At 42.7% G+C, this 18,348-nt stretch overlaps 1 protein-coding gene across 7 annotated transcripts in view; it reads right to left on the bottom strand.

Moving 5' to 3' along the window:
• Window positions 1-6,705: 6,705 nt before the first annotated feature.
• Window positions 6,706-18,348, bottom strand: part of NPL (N-acetylneuraminate pyruvate lyase) — a 35,605-nt gene continuing 23,962 nt past the window's right edge. For 6 of the 7 annotated variants that reach the window (XM_081224628.1, XM_081224631.1, XM_081224627.1 and 3 more), the window contains exons 7-12: window positions 18,003-18,095; window positions 17,062-17,210; window positions 16,888-16,934; window positions 14,015-14,099; window positions 9,713-9,752; window positions 6,706-7,035 (exon numbers count right to left, since the gene is read on the bottom strand). In XM_081224628.1, coding sequence (XP_081080754.1) covers window positions 6,851-7,035; window positions 9,713-9,752; window positions 14,015-14,099; window positions 16,888-16,934; window positions 17,062-17,210; window positions 18,003-18,095 — 599 coding nt within the window. In that variant the 3' untranslated portion in view covers window positions 6,706-6,850. The remainder of the gene's footprint in view (window positions 7,036-9,712; window positions 9,753-14,014; window positions 14,100-16,887; window positions 16,935-17,061; window positions 17,211-18,002; window positions 18,096-18,348) is intronic. The other variant, XM_081224632.1, reaches the window with a different exon arrangement.

Here is an 18,348-nt window from a genome sequence, read left to right as displayed (position 1 = left end):
ATGCCCAGTGTGTGGCTCGACCTGATCACTCCTCAGGGCTAGTGTCCACCTGTGCGATCTCCCTTTTCCTTAGTCCCCTCCCAAAGTCACAGGTCCCCACCCGATGCCTTTCTTCCCATCCTACTGTAACAGGGAAGAGCCAACCGTGACTCCATGTTGGATCTGCTTCTTTACTTTAACCTTTGCTTTTTGTTGCTAATTGTTCACTAAAAGGATACTGTCTATACATAATGGCCTGCCTCAGGGAACCCTGCCCCTCTGCCTGAATGTTAAACCAAAGTGCCTTTGTTCAGGGAAACAGCCGGACCCTGTCTGCCTGTGAATGGCTGCTAGAAAGAAGAAATTAACGCATCCCCTCCCCGAGGCTGGCCATTCCAGGAGATATTTGCAAAACCTATGGCCTTTTTACTTTACTTCCTCACCTCCTCCCCCTCTCTGTTCTATAAAAGAAACTGGCATCCAGACCCCAATAAGATGGTTTTTTGAGACACTAGTCTGCCATCTTCTCGGTCTGCTGGCTTTCCGAATAAAGTCGTATTCCTTGCCTCAGCACCTCATCTCCCGATTTATTGCCATGTCATGCGACAAGCAGAGCGAGCTTGGACTCGGTAACACTACCTGATTACATGGGAATCTTTCTTGCAGCCTTAGTTGCACAGGAGTTCTTCTGCCAGTTTCCGGTTAGTTTTCTGTGAGACTTGTTCCACATGTAGATGTGTTTTTGATGTATTTGTAGGGGAAGGTAAGCTCCACATCCTCTTACTCTGCCATCTTGATCCTCATTCCATGGTGGGAATATCTAACCATAGAAACAGGCAAATGATACAAGTCTGGGCCCTTTCCCCGGCATCCTCTGCCAGAGCCAGTTGTTAACCATATACCAGCTCACCACTGGCCTTGGTCTGGGCAGGTCCTTCAGCTGCCCTGGGCTTAGTCTTCCCTTCCCTTGAGCCAGGGGTGGGGTGGATGCTGGTCTTCCAGCTCCAGCCTCCTGCCCTGCAGCTTGGGAAGTCGATGGTGAGTTGTGCTGCTTCTGAGCTGCCCTAGAGTCTGTGTCCTGAGCAACAAGGTGGTTGGGAATGGAACCTACATAGTACCCAACTGCTGAGGTTCCAGGGCTTTCCACACTTCAAAGAGGACTTCAGCGGTGGCTGGGAGACCCTGGTCCTTTGGGACTGGTGACATTTGCCAGCTGCCCATTTTCCTCTGAGCTTTGCATTCTCCTCTAAGGGTAAGACTCCTGAAGCAAATCTCCTCTGAGCATCACCACCCCTCACATTTGAGGACTTTGGAGTTCCTCCGAGCACAGCTCTGCTCTCGTCTCCGATCAGTCCATCTCAGACTCCTAGGCAACTTCCTCTATAAGCACACCAAATGCCAGTCGTGCCCAGGTTCTGTTCTTAGCACTCTATATATGCTCTGCCTGGACAATCTTATTCTTCCCATGGTTTCAACCACCATCTATGTGTTGATACCCTCTAAACCTCTATCTCCTATCCAAACTTTTTGAACTTCAGATCAATATATATAAACGCTTGGTGGGCCTCTCTACATGATGTCCCACAGGCTTTGACTCCTGGGTGTCAATTCTGATTCTTTTATTATTGTGGTAGGCAACCTTCAACATGGCCAACAATGATCCTCTCCTCCTGGAATTCATTCCCTGTGTAGTCCCACCCTACATTGTCCTAGGGTTGTCCTTTTTGACTAATAGCATGCAGAAGGGGATGGTAGGCTACTTCTGAGATTGCTTTAAAAGACTGTGGCTTCTATTTTGAGCTCTGGCTCACTTGTGTGCCATCTCTCTTGCGCGCACGGATCTCTCTCTCAGATCTCCCTTTCTGGGCGAAGAAAGCTGCCATAATGTTGTGAGAAACTGAAGCCTCTGGCCAAGAGCCAGCAAGGAACAGAGGCCTGCCCACAACTACAGGTAAGTGAATCTAGAAGCAGATTCTCCAGCTCCAACTGAACCTTGAGATGAGTAAAGCTCTAGCCGGCAGCTTGACTGCAACCTTGTGACAAACTCTGTGCCACAACCACCCAGTTAAGCTGCTCCTCGTTCCCAACCCTCAGAAATTGTGTGAATTCATAAATGTTTCCAGGTTTAAGCTGCTAAGTTTAGGGGTGATTTGTTACATGAAATAAAGAACAAATGCAAGTACAATCGTCCCTCAGTATCCACAGGGGATTGGTCCCAGGACCCTTGCAGACACCAAAATACGTAGATGCTCAAGTCCCTTAAATAAGATGGCATAGTGTTTGCATATAACCTATAGGATATCCTTCTGTATACTTTAAATCATCTCTAGATTTCTTATAATACCTACAATGTAAATGTTATGTAAATAGTTACCAGTATGTGGCATATTCAAGTTTTGCTTTTTGGAACCTTTTGGAATTTTTTTTTTTTTTTTAATATTTTCCTTCTGTAGTTGGTTGAATCCTTGGATGTGGAACCCGCGCATACAGAGGGCCAACTGTATCTTCCATATCTAGGTTCTGTTGATTCTTTCTAAATATTTCTCGTTCCATTCCCTCCCCTCCATCCCTGCTGCCACTTCCTTAGTGGCTCCACCACTGGTTACCTATCACAATAGGCCACCTAACGGTTTACCTGTTCCCAGTCTGTCTTCCAATCTACTCATCACACTGCTTCAAGAGTGACATTTTTAAAACAAAAAGTCATGTCACATACCCTCCTATCCCATACACACATAAATACTTCAAATTTTTCAATGATGATGACTTGTTTCACCTATGCCTCTTTGACCTGCTTGTTCCTCTGAAATCACTTAGCAAAAGTCATTCTCTCATTTTGTTTGTTCCAAATAGTGATACATGGATCATTCAAGAACCCACAGATATTTTCCATTCCCCATCCTCTGCTGTTAGAAGCACAGTCAGAAATTCCCAACCTACGAAAAAATCTGAGGGTGGCGCTATGATCTGGACTCCAGTAATAATAAACGCAAATTTCAATTCTTGGGTTTCATATCATTTTTGACTTTATTTTGGCACCTATTGAGTTAAAAGCTTTAGCAGCAATGTAATGCTTCTCTCTGTTGTATAAAGAACATACACCGAATGCCTTGGATAGCTATAAAAACTAACAATAACTAACACTTCACTGTGCCTAAGATGTGCCAGACACTATTCTAAGACCTTCTTCATATGTGTAATCCTTATGATAACCCCAGAAGATAGATATTATGATTCTCATGCTATCAATGAGATAAATGAATGGCTGATAAGTTAAATAACATGTTGTAGGGACTTCCCTGGTGGCGCAGTGGTTAAGAATCCGCCTGCCAATGCAGGGAACATGGGTTCGAGCCCTGGTCCGGGAAGATCCCATGTGCTGCGGAGCAACTAAGCCTGTGAGCCACGACTACTGAGCCCGTGTGCCACAACTACTGAGCCTGTGCGCCTAGAGCCCGTGCTCCACAACAAGAGCAGCCACCGCAATGAGAAGCCCATGCACCGCAACGAAGAGTAGCCCCCGCTCGACACAACTAGAGAGAGCCCGCGAGCAGCAACAAAGACCCAACTCAGCCGAAAGTAAATGAAATAAAATAATAAAATAAATAAATTTATATTAAAAAAATAATGCTGTAGTCACACAGATAGTAAGTGGTGGAGCTGGGACTTGAACCCATACAGCCTGAGGTCAGACATAGAAGCATAAGGCCAACCCTGCCTCCCACAAAACCATGTTATACTGTTTGCTATTTCATACTATATTGAACCCAACTCTACTACTCCTTGGACTGGAATCTTATGGATAACACTGGTTAAGAGGTGCCGTTGACTCAGTAACAAAACCAGTCCCTGAAATCACTTTGACCTTCCAACCATCTCCAACGAACTAATCTCAGATTTCCACTTTGGAAAAGATGTTAAAAATCAGCTTTTAGTACTGTGATAAATAAGATATTTCACGTCATTACTTTAGTTTTAACATTAAACACTAAATTCAAAGATAACAGTAAATTCATAATATTCCAAAATTTTACTTTTGTTTAAAGGCATTATTAGCAACCCACTGCTGTATAACATTCATTCGTTTCTTTTTTTTTTTTTTTTTTGTGGTATGCGGGCCGCCTCTCACTGCTGTGGCCTCTCCCGCTGCGGAGCGCAGGCTCCGGACGCGTAGGCTCAGCGGCCATGGCTCACAGGCCCAGCCGCTCCACGGCATGTGGGATCTTGCCGGACCGGGGCACGAACCCATGTACCCTGCATCGGCAGGCGGACTCTCAACCACTGCGCCACCAGGGAAGCCCCTCTTTTTTTTTTTTTTTAAACCTGAAAAGTTTTCTAATGGTTTTCCTTCCTCTAGAAGGCCAATACAAACAAATTAGTGTGATGTGACTTGCATTTAGGTGCACTCTGCACAGGCTTCCCAGTGATGTTGGTAAACACCTTTCCCTATTTTCCATTTATACCTTCTTCAAGATGTGTTAAAGTGTTGTTTAATAAGGGACCCTAAACAGAGGGTATCCACTCCCGAGCTTCTGGCACATCCATATATTCAGATTCAAACTCATCCAGGTAACCAGATGGCTAAGGGAACCACTAAAGAAATGAAATATGTTCTGGGCCAACTTGTTGGCCTGAATTCTCCTAACTCCATTTTGAAAGCTGCTAAAACTTTATATGAGCACTATAGTGGTGGTGAAAGTCATGATTCCTGTTCATCATCCAAGACTTTGGAAAAAAATGGGGAAAAAATGATTTGCAGCTACTCATAAACTGTCAGGTATCACCTGTAAAATATATTGGACTGTTATACTCTTGATTCTCTGTGGAAATCTACTCCTGAAGACAACTTCACTGTGAAATGTCATTGGCAGAAAAATTCAGTAGATTATCCTCAAAAGAAAACTGTAAAAAACCACTAATGACACTGTATGTATTAAATTGTAGAATGGTTTTCTCTTTTGTGCTTCCCTGATTGGTTGCACTGGGTCTTAGTTGCAGCAGGCCAGCTCCTTATTTGTGGCTCACAGGCTCCTTAGTTGCGGCATGCATGTGGGATCTAGTTCCCAGACCAGGGATTGAACCCAGGCCCCCCACACTAGGAGCACGGAGTCCCAAACGCTGAGCCACCAGAGAAGTCCCTTGTTTCTACGGAGTTGGATGTTAAAATACATAGAGCTAAACTCAGCCCTTGGTCATTTTGTTTAACTATCTTTGTGTTCACAAGATCTCATTAATCATGTTAAAAGCTCTCCAAGCACTAATTTCAGAAGAGCAAAAAAAGAAAAGCAGAGTTCATTGCTTAGTGGATATCCAATATTTATCTTCACTGAAAAATTAATTTGGCTTTAGTATCATTAAGTAGGGATATGACATCCTCAGAACCAAAGACTAACAAAAACCTCACTTTTCTTCTTTCAGGAAATAAACGGCTATAGAGAAAAGTTTCAGTGAGGTAGAATATAAGCTCACATAAGCCCTGTGGTTCAATTTCTAATTCAGATACCTTACTCCTAAAGGTGAGAGAAATATGAGAAAACAGTGTGTGTTATTCCTGGGTAAAAAAGGAGTGAGGAGATATAAAGAGAAGGGTAGCAAAGATAATTAAATCCACTGATCATTTCAAATTCTCATTTTGCAAACATTTTCTTTTTAATTTTTAAAAATTAAAATATAGAGTAAACTGATATGAATTTCAAATACTTTTCCTCTGCCAATGAGCAGACTAATTTAATTAGATAAGAAACAAAATAAATTCTTAGGTAGTTATTAGACTGGATAGTCCAGTTTAAAATCACTAAGGATTGACCATCAGTACACTTTGTTACTGGAAGGCATGTACCAGGGTTTGTTAGAGAGGAGACTGAGCAGCCAATTACATAGTCCAGAGAAAGAAAAAAGTAAAGAAGGTGTGTAGAGAAAGTTAAAGTTAAATCTTTAGGTCCTCCCTAAATCTCTTATCACTGAAAAGTGACTGTGTGAAAATGTGACTGGGAAATAACAGTAAGTAGCCCCTGGGCTCACGGCAGAAGGGATGCTGGCTTTCACTTCCAATAATTCAGGGCACTGTTGAGGGACACTTTCTTCTCAGTGAGGAAAGGGGAAGTTTGTGGTGCCCAGAGCAGAGAGCTCTTTGGTTCTTTGAAACTTTGAGAAGTTCTCTATAGCAACAATTAGAGACTTGAATTCATCTTTGGGGAAGGCCTTTCCTTTGTTATGTGAAAACCACCCTAATGGCCCTTTAGTTATAGTAACTGAAGCAAGTCTTCACCTAACCCAATGTTTTTGGGGAAAACTGCGACATCGCAATTAATCCGAAAGCAGATATTCTAGAGTTAGACTGCGCAGCCAAGTGAACTGGTTTGTTAACAGTTGTGCATAGTTGAGTGACACTGTAATTTGGCATTAAAGTTAGTATGTCTGCCTAAATGCAATAGCTCAGCGTTGTCCTAGATTCCAAACGAATATTTATTAAAATGAAAGTACACTATGGTGGTTTAAAAGTAGAAAACTTTAAAATAGGATTAACAACCAGAAATCAAGATAACGGGAGCTCCCAAAGGCAGATGGAATTAATCAATTACAATTTTCCTCTTGATTCCGTATTATCCATTTATGCAAAAACTTCTCCAACCAAAATTCTGTGAAATATTGAATGACTTTGGGCTCATAACTCCTTTTAGAGTTTTTGCTCCTTCACAAATTAAAACTCTTAAAAGATCATAGTAGGTATTTAAATACTTGTTGATTGATGCAAGATTTCATTTGCTAGGAAAGTTTAGTTCAAACTCATCTAAAAAGTTTTTGAGAAATGAATGCAGTATTCAAAGTGGATTATATCTCAACGTACACACCCTGATTTGATAGAGAGGCACTAGCTACAAGCTTCCAAGTTTCCATCCTTTAAATCAGTGAAAGAAAGGAAATCTAGGCTTTTCAGTTTAGCTTCTGCATTATCAGTAAACTCTCTGGAGGCTTTCTGTAGTGGAAGCCGAGGTGGGCCCATTGGAATCCCAGAGACAAGAGTCATGATGGCTTTGGTCTGTGACACTCCAAAACCTAGACAGGAAAAAATAAATGAGGAAACATGGCTGGCACTGTCCACTTTGCCACAAACACTCGAAAGAAGAGATCATTTTCTTACAGTGATTACTATAACAGGATAAAGTGGAACTAAAAGATGGGAACATTTCTTGTCAATATGGCAGACTGAGCAGATGTAGGAAATCCCTATTCCTGCTTTAAACATATAGAAATGCTGGAAACTTTTTAACAAATTGACAAACTGTAAAACAAAACAAAGTGAGACTCAAAGTCAACCTCAGAAGCAAGAAGGAGGAACGAGACGTATCATGAATAAAGAGGTCAGAGTAGTAAGAAGGAGCTGAAGCCAGTGGTCCATGAGGATAATCTGATTCAGGGATACACTGTTGTGGATTGAATGATGTAGGACTTGGTCACTACGTCGCAATTTAGTTCAAACAAATCTAAGAAGTCCCTGAGAAATGCACTATTTAAGGTAGTTTATGACTCAATGCTGCTGTTTTAGACTAGGGCAGGAATGCAAGATGAAGCCTTGAGTCTGTACACAGCAAAGAGCTGGAATTAAACTCGCCACATAAAATTGGTAGCCAGGGCTTCCCTGGTGGCACAGTGGTTGAGAGTCCGCCTACCGACGCAGAGGACACGGGTTCGTGCCCCGGTCCGGGAAGATCCCACATGCCGCGGAGCGGCTGGGCCCGTGAGCCATGGCCGCCGGGCCTGCGCGTCCGGAGCCTGTGCTCCGCAACGGGAGAGGCCACAACAGTGAGAGGCCCACGTACTGCAAAAAAAAAAAAAAAAAAAAAAGGTAGCCAGCCTTCTCTGAAAAGCAATAGAAAAAAAACTGGCCCACTGGCCTGAGAGGCAAGGAAGCATGACTTCTGCCAGGGTGTGGAAAGAAAAAGATCATATAAATGAAATCCCAAGCCTGTGCCATATATGAATGCTGGATCCGTATTTGCATTATGTGCTTGGTACAGGTAAAGACTGGTTAGAACTGATGAAACTATAGTGTCCTAGCAGAGGCAAATGTAAAATCATTTGATGGGACAACTCACAACCTAGAGTACAATGGATTCTCCAGAAAACAGCTGTCTCTGAAGATGAAATTGGCCCTCCTAGGTCTATTATGAATGGTGGAAGACTGAGAGCTACCTTCATGATAAGGCTTTATCATGTTTATTAAGATTAAGTCTCTCTTATATACAATGGAATATTACTCAGCCATAAAAAAAATGAAATCTTGCTGTTTGTGACAACACAGATGGACCTAGAGGGTATTATGCTAAGTGAAATAAGTCAGACAGAAAAAGACAAATATTGTATGATTTCACTTATATGTGGAATCTAAAAAACAAAAAATGAACAAACATAATAAAACAGAAACAGAGTTATACAGTGCTGCGTGTCAATTTTATCTCAAAAAAACTGAAAGAAAAAAAGTCTTTCTTTGACTAAACCATGAAAACTCCAACCCCCAAGGAAGTGTGAAATGAGCTGTTTAAAGATATGTTCTTTTAGATCATAAAAACTGTCTTCAAGAGGCCTCTTTTAAAATGCCAAAAATCTGGCAAAAGAGTAAATCCTTTCAGCTAATACCTTACAGCTATACTTTACAAAACTACTGCAGAATCACTGCTGGTATGCAAAGTGATCTTACATGTACAGGTAAACTTTTAGTTCTTTAAAAAACTATAGAACTAGCAGTAGTTCAAAATCTACTTTAATGCACTTTAGGAACATATGCTAAACCCACGATTTTGTGAGAAGTATTGCTTAGGACGAGGGAATGATATTAGGTAATAATAGTACTGGTGGTACACAAATATGACAAAAATCATCAAAGTGGAAAAGCAAATGGGAAGCATTGTCTTTGAAGGATAAAGAGCTGGCTGAAAACCCTGCGAGAATGAGGGGCATAGTACATAATAGGTGCTTAGGGCTTGGGAGGAGTTGCCAGGAAGAGGCAGAAAGGCTCTGAAAGGAAGGTAGGAGGTCTGCCAAGAATAAACCTAAAACTTTTCCTGGACTTGACCCAGGTCCTCGGGAAGGGCCAATCTCTTGCAGAAGTGGAGTGAATAGTGGCATTTATCATTTGTTATGGGATAAGACTTAGGAGACTGTGGAGAGGTTTCTCTACTCAAATTCACTGTATTTCCCTCAAACTTTACATTGTCATATTATTCAAACCTCCATCCATTTAAGCTTACTTGTGTTAATAAACTCTTTTAAAATTGCAGATACTCTGGGGAGAGCTGTCAGTCATTCACAGTTTAGTAAGATCTGTATTCAAACTGCCTTCCTCTAAACACTTAGGCTTAAATCAGTTATAGTGTGGTAGTAGAATTTTAATGAGCAGAGGCAAGTAAAGGGAGGGAGTGTTGATGGTGTAGGAGAGAAGGGGTTAAAAAAAATGGTGTGTGAGCAGAGTGGGGAGGTGAACAAAGTGCTAAGATGGAGGAGAGAGATTTGTAGAAGGTTGCCAAGACCTTCCAACTAGGTTTACTTCACCACTTTATAGGATTGGCCCTGAAAGTTAGTATTAGGAATAGACCTTTGCTTGCAGCTGATTAAAAGGTGTTCTTGTTGAACCCTCAGAGAAGGTGATGAAAGTCCCTCATCACCTTCTCTGAAACCCTCAGAGAAAGTCTATTTCCTTTACACTCTCCAGTAGGAGACAAAGCGGGAAACTTACCTAGTTTGACCACAAAGTTGATAAATCTCTGAATACAAAACTGGAAAGGAACAAACAAATCTATAGTCAGTATTACTAAACTGTGATAATTTAAAGAATTTAGAGGTCAAATTGCAGAAACCCCAAACTAAAAAGTCCACACACCTTAGTTTTCTGAGGGTCCGTTGGAGTGGAGAAGAACAGCCAAGTGAGGATGACTGAGATCTACCCAGGATAAGGTAGGATCTTTTCATATATATAAGCTTTTATGAAATGAGCCCATGAAGAAAAGAAGCTCCAATGAAGGAATTGTACAACAGAGAGTTAGGATGGGGAAGGTAACCTTTACCCACCTAGGTTACAGAGGTAAACTTACCAGCTAGTGCAGTTTCCAAACTGGGGTACTCTAACCTCTAGGGTACTTTCCAAGATACCTCAGGGGCACTTGGTCAAGGCTAAGATTTATGGCAATTTCTAGACCCTCAACTTCCATAAGTGCTATTTCTAAAATTGATCAAAATAAGAAGTTGCACATAATGGAGGTGTGGCTTATCCTTTTATATTTCCCTTTTCACAGTCCTTCTCCTACTTTTGGAAAAATAAAGACATACCTCTTATATCACTGCCTTGGGACACCTCTGGGAACCAAATAAAGGAGCAAATCAAAATGTTGGTATTGGCATCCACAAAGAGAGCTGAGAGAGTGATTCCTTTAATTAATGGATAACAAGTCCTCTAAAGAATCATAGGGTTTTCAATTCTTTCCTTTCAACTTTGCTTTTTTTTTTTTTTTTTTTTTTTTTTTTTTTTTTTTTTTTTTTGCGGTACGCAGGCCTCTCACTGTTGTGGCCCCTCCCATTGCGGAGCACAGGCTCCAGACGCGCAGGTTCAGCGGCCATGGCTCACGGGCCCAGCTGCTCCACGGCACGTGGGATCTTCCCGGACCGGGGCACGAACCCGTCTCCTCTGCATCAGCAGGCGGACTCTCAACCACTGCGCCACCAGGGAAGCCCCTCAACTTTGCTTTTAATGTGATTCAGGCTGTCAGTTGAAAATCATTAAATGATCAAGCATATGACTCAAAAACTGCTCAAAGAACTGAGTGACATTGCTATACCAAAGTTTCTTCCATTCTTATCTACTAATATATATTAACAGGGTATCACAGCACTTATTTCTATAAAAGCAAAAAAACAGAAATAGTACTGATGCTGAACTTTAACTCATCCTAGCATTAAAGGATATTCATCTACAAATTCATGAAGCAATTCTTAAAAAAAAAGATTCCCATTCATCTCATCAAGAGATGCATTTTCAATAACATTTTACTTTTATGTTATTTTAATCAATTGTATACTAGTAATAAAAAAGTCAATGCAGAATAAAATTTTGATATCAAGCCTTACAAACAGATATGCACATGTTCTTTTTTTCCCTAACTCACAAAGTATGGCACATTACATTCAGAAGTCTCTACTTTGTTGCTTTTTTTACACTTAATATATCATGGAGATCTCTCCAGATGTGTGCATATAAAAGTATCTCATCCGGGCCTCCCTGGTGGCGCAGTGGTTGAGACTCCGCCTGCCGATGCAGGGGATACGGGTTCGTGCCCCGGTCTGGGAGGATCCCATATGCCGCGGAGCGGCTGGGCCCGTGAGCCATGGCCGCTGGGCCTGCGCGTCCGGAGCCTGTGCTCCGCAACGGGAGAGGCCACAACAGTGAGAGGCCCGCATACCGCAAAAAGAAAAAAAAAAAAAAAAGTATCTCATCCTTCTAAAGGGCTGTATATAATTCCATTAAATAACTCAAACATAATGTATTTAACCATTTCCTTATAGGTGGATATTTGGGCTGTTTCTATCTTTTGCTAGTAAAAACAATGCTATAAGGAATATCTCTGTACATGTGTCATTTCACTTTGTAAATATAACAGATGGCATTTAAGTCCATGAGAATGATGGACTTCTCTGGTGGCACAGTGGTTAAGAATCTGCCTGTCAATGAAGGGGACATAGGTTCGAGCCCTGGTCCGGGAAGATCCCACATGCCGCGGAGCAACTAAGCCTGTGCACCACAACTACTGAGCCCACGCGCCCCAACTACTGAAGCCCGCACACCTAGAGCCCGTGCTCCGCAACAAGAGAAGCCACTGCAATGAGAAGCCTACGCACCGCAACGAAGAGTAGCTCCCGCTCGCCGCCACAACGAAGACCAACACAGACAAAAATAAAGTCCGTGAGAATGAGTAAGTTTAGTCCTAACTTTTTACTTATCTGTTTCTTCACTTGACTGCAAACTCCTTTAGGGCAGAGACCAGTTTTATTGAAATTATACATTCAGTTCAGCCCATGGTATATTAATAAGTGAGTAAATGAGACCTGCTCACACTTGCTTTCTGTAAGAAAAACCAGAATGTGGTAAACTAAACTGCTTACCAATACTGCTTTGGGTGAGATGATTTATTTGAGTAGGACTAAAAGAAAAAAAAGAAAAAGAGATGGAAATTGAATCAGCCAATAAAAGAAACAACTAAGTGGAAAGGTTCCGTATCACACCTGTTGCACAGTTTACTCCATCCTACGATTTTCACATCATTCAGCTCAGAACAGGTTGAAATTTTCAGAAATAATTTTTTCTGGGAAACTTAGGAAAAAGAAAATTGTATATGAAAAGAGATGGCAGGGACTTCCCTGGTGGCGCAGAGGTTAAGAATACACCTGCCAATGCAGGGGACACGGACTCAAGCCCTGGTCCGGGAAGATCCCACGTGCCGCAGAGCAACTAAGTCCGTGCACCACAACTACTGAGCCTGCGCTCTAGAGCCCGCGAGCCACAACTACTGAACCCGTGTGCCACAGCTACTGAAGCCCGCATGCCTAGAGCCCGTGCTCCGCAACAAGAGAAGCCACCACGATGAGAAGCCCGCGCACCACAACAAAGAGTAGCCCCCGCTTGTCACAACTAGAGAAAGCCCGCACACAGCAACGAAAACCCAAGGCAGCCAAAAATAAATAAATAAATTAATTAATTAATAAATTAACTAATTAAAAAAAAAGAAAAGAGATGGCAGAGTCCACACAATTCAAATTTCGTATCTTAATTTAAACCAAAGTCTTGCCAATGTTTAATGTAGTTGACATAGCTTCCTATGTCCTTATGCTGTTCCTGCTTCCAGCTTCACCTGGTCTGGGGCTGAATAAAGGTGAATATTAAACAAGCTATTTAAACTTTAAGTTAAGTAGGAAGTAGATTTAGGCTTGCTCAGTGTTCAGGGCTAAAGGGTAGGGATGTATTTAATCACTGCTGGCAACTGCTTCCTCCTGTTCTCTTCTTGGTTGGAGCTCAGGTCACTCCCTCAAACCTCCAGGATGCTTTGTGGCTTCTGCTCTGTAATTCCTGATTGCCCTGATGGTGGCCTGTCCTGTTCAAAAGATCCCTTATCTAAACTTACTGGGACTGACCACCTGCTCTGATCTTGCTTATGCCTTTCATTGTCACTCATTTTCTTGGGACACTCCTCTCAGTCACTTTTATGATCCTGAAAGTTCCTGGGCCTCTCGGCCTCTAGAAGTCTCTCTGTAGTGCCCACCCTATCTCTTTCCACCTTATTCTGTTTACCTAACGTATACACACTACCAGCTGTGGGACTGGTTCTACCCTTCGGTGAGGCTCTTCCTTCTCTGGACAGCTAGGCTGTCCTCCCTGTAACATTGACAGCAGCCACCGTTTCCCCCAGGGGTCTTCCCTGGAACACTTCAGATCCTGCTGCTTTTCTCTTCCTGTTTCAAAGCCAGTGTCTCCTTTTGGATCACCTATTCAGCTCTTGTTTCCTGCCTGGTGAATGTTTTCAGTTCTCAGCACATTTCCAGGGCAAAGAGGACTGACCTGCTCTGACTTTGGATTAAGTCTCCCCTTTTTAGATCACCAGCCTCATAGCTTCCTTATATACTCTGGTGACTCAGGTGTGAAGTTCTCAAGGGGATGGCATGTGGTCATTTCCCCAAAAATCTACCACCATTATTTCACAGTCATAAAAATACTTTGAATGTAGACTAAAAATAAGATCATTTCTAGGAGGAACAGAAAGGAGTCATTCCTGTGTGGGGCCTGTCCTGACAAGACATGCAGGAAACATGGATAACGGGCACAGGTTTGGTTTTAAACAAGAAAAAGTAAGAAAAAGAAGGAAAATACAGAAAGCAGCAGCTAGGCAATCTTAAGGAGGGCAGGTGTGGTAGGAATGCTGATGAGAGAAAATAAGAATTCTCAAGTGGGAAAGAAAAAAGGCTGTGACTTACATGAAGGGAAAAGAAAGCTAACCTGATGGTTCAGGGCCGAGGAGAAGTCCTTCCGTTCAAAAGCCTCCAACATCTGATTTGTCTTTTTTCCCAGGTAGTTATAGGTACTGGAAAGAAAACAGCACATCTGCAGGATCAATAACTTAGCAAGAAGGTCCAGCTCTTCAAACCCCTCTAATGCTCAAAAGGGAAAAATCTACCAAGCCTTCCAGAAGTCTATTTTTAGGCCCTAATCTATTAAAGGATCAGGTGTCTTTAGTTCTGAGTTTTCCGGCAACACTAAGCAGTGCAGAGGATGCAGAGAACACCCAAAGGAATAAAGAAAAGGGAGAAAAATAGAAAAAGGGTAAAGTTAGAAAAAAGAAAAAAAGTGAAAGACAGAGGTGTATTTGGCAAGGAGTGACTGAAGGCAACACCTGGCCCAGGGCACACACAGAGGTGCAACGCTAGGTAAGAACGGTGGATAAAATGTAGTATCTGAGGGCTTCCCTGGTGGCGCAGCGGTTGAGAGTCTGCCTGCCGATGCAGGGGACACGGGTTCATGCCCTGGTCTGGGAAGATCCCACATGCCACGGAGCAGCTAGGCCCGTGAGCCACAACTGCTGAGCGTGTGCGTCTGGAGCTTGTGCTCCGCAACAAGAGAGGCTGCGATAGTGAGAGGCCTGCGCACCGCGATGAAGAGTGGCCCCCGCTCGCTGCAGTTAGAGAAAGCCCTCGCACAGCAACGAAGACCCAACACAGCCAAAAATAAGTAAATAAAAAACTTTTTTTTTTTTTTTTTCTTTTTGCGGTATGCGGGCCTCTCACTGTTGTGGCCTCTCCCGTTGCGGAGCACAGGCTCCGGACGCGCAGGCCCAGCGGCCATGGCTCACGGGCCCAGCCGCTCCGCGGCATGTGGGATCCTCCCAGACCGGGGCACGAACCCGTATCCCCTGCATCGGCAGGCGGACTCCCAACCACTGCGCCACCAGGGAGGCCCTTAAAAGTGTAGTATCTGAGGTGGGTCCTAAAAACCCTATGCTGAGGAACTGGGTGAATGTAGCACCACAGTAAAAGGGGCAAATACTAGCAGATTACCTAAATGCTTTGCCAAGTTATATGTTACCCAGAGACTAGCTTCTAATAATAATATTAATATGGATAATAATAATACGAGGACCATTTATTGACTATTGTATTCCGGGTGCCTGACATAAACCATGTCTAATCCTCTCAAAGCCCTGTGAGGTAGGTGTGGTTTCCATTTTGCTGTGAAGAAACTATGTCTCAAAGAAGGGCTACAGAGTTGTCGAGAAGCTTTCCATACCTTCATACTGCTTATTCTATTACATTTCAGAAAAAATGGAGATGAGAATGTTATTTGATATCATAAAATGTTCTTGCTGACTTAAAAAAGAATCTCTAACTCCACCAATAAAGACAAATATCTTAGACTAATCACTGAATTCTTAGAGAAACCAGCAAGGTAGAAGGTTCTAGAAATTCAGAACAAAGATGTTTCCCCAGTTTCTAATGACTTCTCCTACAGTAACTCATGATCAGAAAAGAGTTTCATCTTGGTGTACCAGGAACAGAATATTGTTGGTACTTCATAAATGTAGTCCCTGGAGTCAATACAAGGCATTCCGAGAACGTGAAGTTCACATTATCTTCTCGTAAAAATGTAGGGAAGAATAAAATATAATCATTGAGATAAGTTACCTGCAGATGTGAAACACCCAAAGTCACAATATGTGCATGAATGTCTAAGGGGTTTCAGAATACTCTAATTTGAATCCCAGGGGCCTCAGATGTATCCTCATTTAGAGAGGAATGTGATCATAATTAAGGAGAAATGAAGTGTAATCAAATGTACTTTGCTTTCAGATTCTGTTGACAGAATAAAAATGCCTAGTATGGAGGCCAGAAAAAAAAAAAAAGTCTAAAAAGTTAAGAATTTCCAAGGTCAGCAGATCCAGGCATTCAGGTTTCCTTGGAGGAAATGGCCTGCAGTGATGATGGATGTTGTAGGCATCCTGGCTCAGTGAACAAACCATTACTTACCATTACATCCAACCCAACTACTCTTCATCAAAGCCACACTCACCAAGATATGCTATGAGTATTACTTTGCTTCCCCTGTACTTTTCCCACAGGGAGGAAATACACTTACAGTTAATGTAAATAGTTCAGTCAGTCTGCTTGCAGGCACACTGCTACTGAACTAGGTTAACGTGTGCAGTGGACATGCCAAATTAAACGTCCCTAGGACTTCTGCTGAGCAGACATCAGGCCACATGATTCTACCTTCCTAGCTGCAGCTGACTGGACCTTACAGGGACACCTGACTTGGCAGTGCTATCCAGTGATATCCTGAGATGCCCCATTTGGGCCCCATGACTGGCCACATGCATGCTGAAGCAGAGAAAGCCCATCGGGAGAGAAAGGCAAATAAAGGGATGTCCAAAGGACCACAGGTGGAGAACGATCTGCCTTGGCTGTTGAGAGCTTTGCAGTTTTAGGTTCTCATCTTCTCTGAGACCTCACTGCACTTCCTCCACTTGGGTTTTATGAAATTTCCCAGTATTTTATAATAACTTACCCTCTTTCACATAAGCTGGTTTGAATGGCTTTCTGTTATTTGTAACCAAATAATTTCTGATAAAGAAGTTCTGTGCATGCTCTCAGCTTCTGTGCCTCACCCCCTAACTGCAACAGATGCTTCTTCTAAGAGTGACTGAGTCGCTAACAAAGTGCTAAGCCCTAGTTCATTCCTTTTCACGAAGAGAATGTGGCAAAGAAAGGCAATTTCTATTAGAAAAGGTGAACTTGCAAGAAATACAACTGCGCAGGTGATGACTGCCTCTGTGGGGGATTTTACACTAATAAGCACTGGGAAAAATGAGTCCAGCTTACCTGCCCACTGCTCCAGTTGCTCCCATCACCAGAGCACTCAACAGTTGCTGATCAGAAACAGACAAAGAGTTATTAACTTTGATGAAAAAGAGAAAAGATGCTACTATTTAAGCGGCTACATCAATTGTTGCAGAGGGAAACTAACCTGCTGGGATATGCCAGGGGGAAACTTACCTCATCCACCCCAAAAAGGAAAGCAAACTGTTGCTGGCGATTCTGATCAACACATTGCCCGAAGTCCAAGAGATCTGTGTCACTGAATTTCAGCCCTTGGAAGGTGGGGATCTTCTCCTGAATTCCATCCAACAACTCCTCAGCACGAACTGTTCAAAACAATAAATGTCTCATTCACCGGTACACCCCCAGAAAATCACAGAGAACATCTCATCTAGCGCCACACATCTGCACTGAGCTGCCGGGGGCTGCTCTCAGCTGCAACTGGCTGCAGATTGAACATACTGAACATCATAATCACTTGCCCTTGCCTCCTAGTTCCTCTGTACTTACCAAATTGTAACCCTAAATCTTCTGTTCCTTGAAGACAATAGATGGATATTTATGAAGCACAACTTCTATTTTTTCTTCTAAGGAAGTTAGAAAGGAACGGCATTTTAAAAATAACCTCCTAATAAATTTCATCTAACTGTAACGATCTTCTTGCTGGAGAAGTACGATAATGATAAAAGAAAACCTAAAAGAAAACCTAAAAGAAAAGTGAGAAGAGATCGGAGTACTTTCCTGTACGCCAGGTGCTGAGAACACAGTAGGGTACAAGGTAGACCCAATCCCTGTCTTAGTGGGGCTTACAGGCTATGTCTTCCCACATAAGACGGAGGGGTATGTGTGACAGACACAAGTTGTCTGCTACAAGTACGTAGGGGTCAACTCATCTTTCATATCTAAAAATCTTCCATTATAAGGTGGTGTCAATGATTGATAAGGGCTGACTTATTTTTGATAAGAGTGACTTATTTTGGAGCTGTTGGAACCATCTAGTCAACAGTCTTGTGCTTTCGTGATACAGGGTGAGGTGGGGTGGAGTCGGGGTTTCTTAGTGAAATAGGGTACGATGTGAGAGGTGAAGGTGAAGAAACATGAAAAGAAGCAGTACTCACTCTTTACCCCTGTCAAGGCAGGAATGTGATAGTAGTAAAACGGCAGTGCAGGGGCAGCAGCGGCCACCTCCTTTAGGAAGTTAATCAGGACATCTGAAAGAACAGCAGGAAAAGTCATGGTGTGAACAAGTGTAAAACACCGGCTTTCCCCAGTAAAAACTGAACCTTGGGACTTCCCTGGCGGTCCAGTAGTTAAGACTCCACGCTTCCAACGTAGGGGGCATGGGTTTGATCCCTGGTCGGGGAACTAAGATCCCACAGGCCGCACAGCCAAAAAAAAAAAAAAAAAAAGAACCATCTAATGAAATGCAACCATCCTTTTTGGAAGCCAAAAATTCTTGACCAC

The sequence above is a fragment of the Mesoplodon bidens genome (genome assembly GCF_964165515.1).
Source record: "Mesoplodon bidens genome assembly, chromosome: 2".
NCBI lineage: Eukaryota > Metazoa > Chordata > Mammalia > Artiodactyla > Ziphiidae > Mesoplodon > Mesoplodon bidens.
The sequence above is the reverse complement of the archived record's forward strand: the minus strand, read 5'-3'. Positions and strand labels throughout refer to the sequence as shown.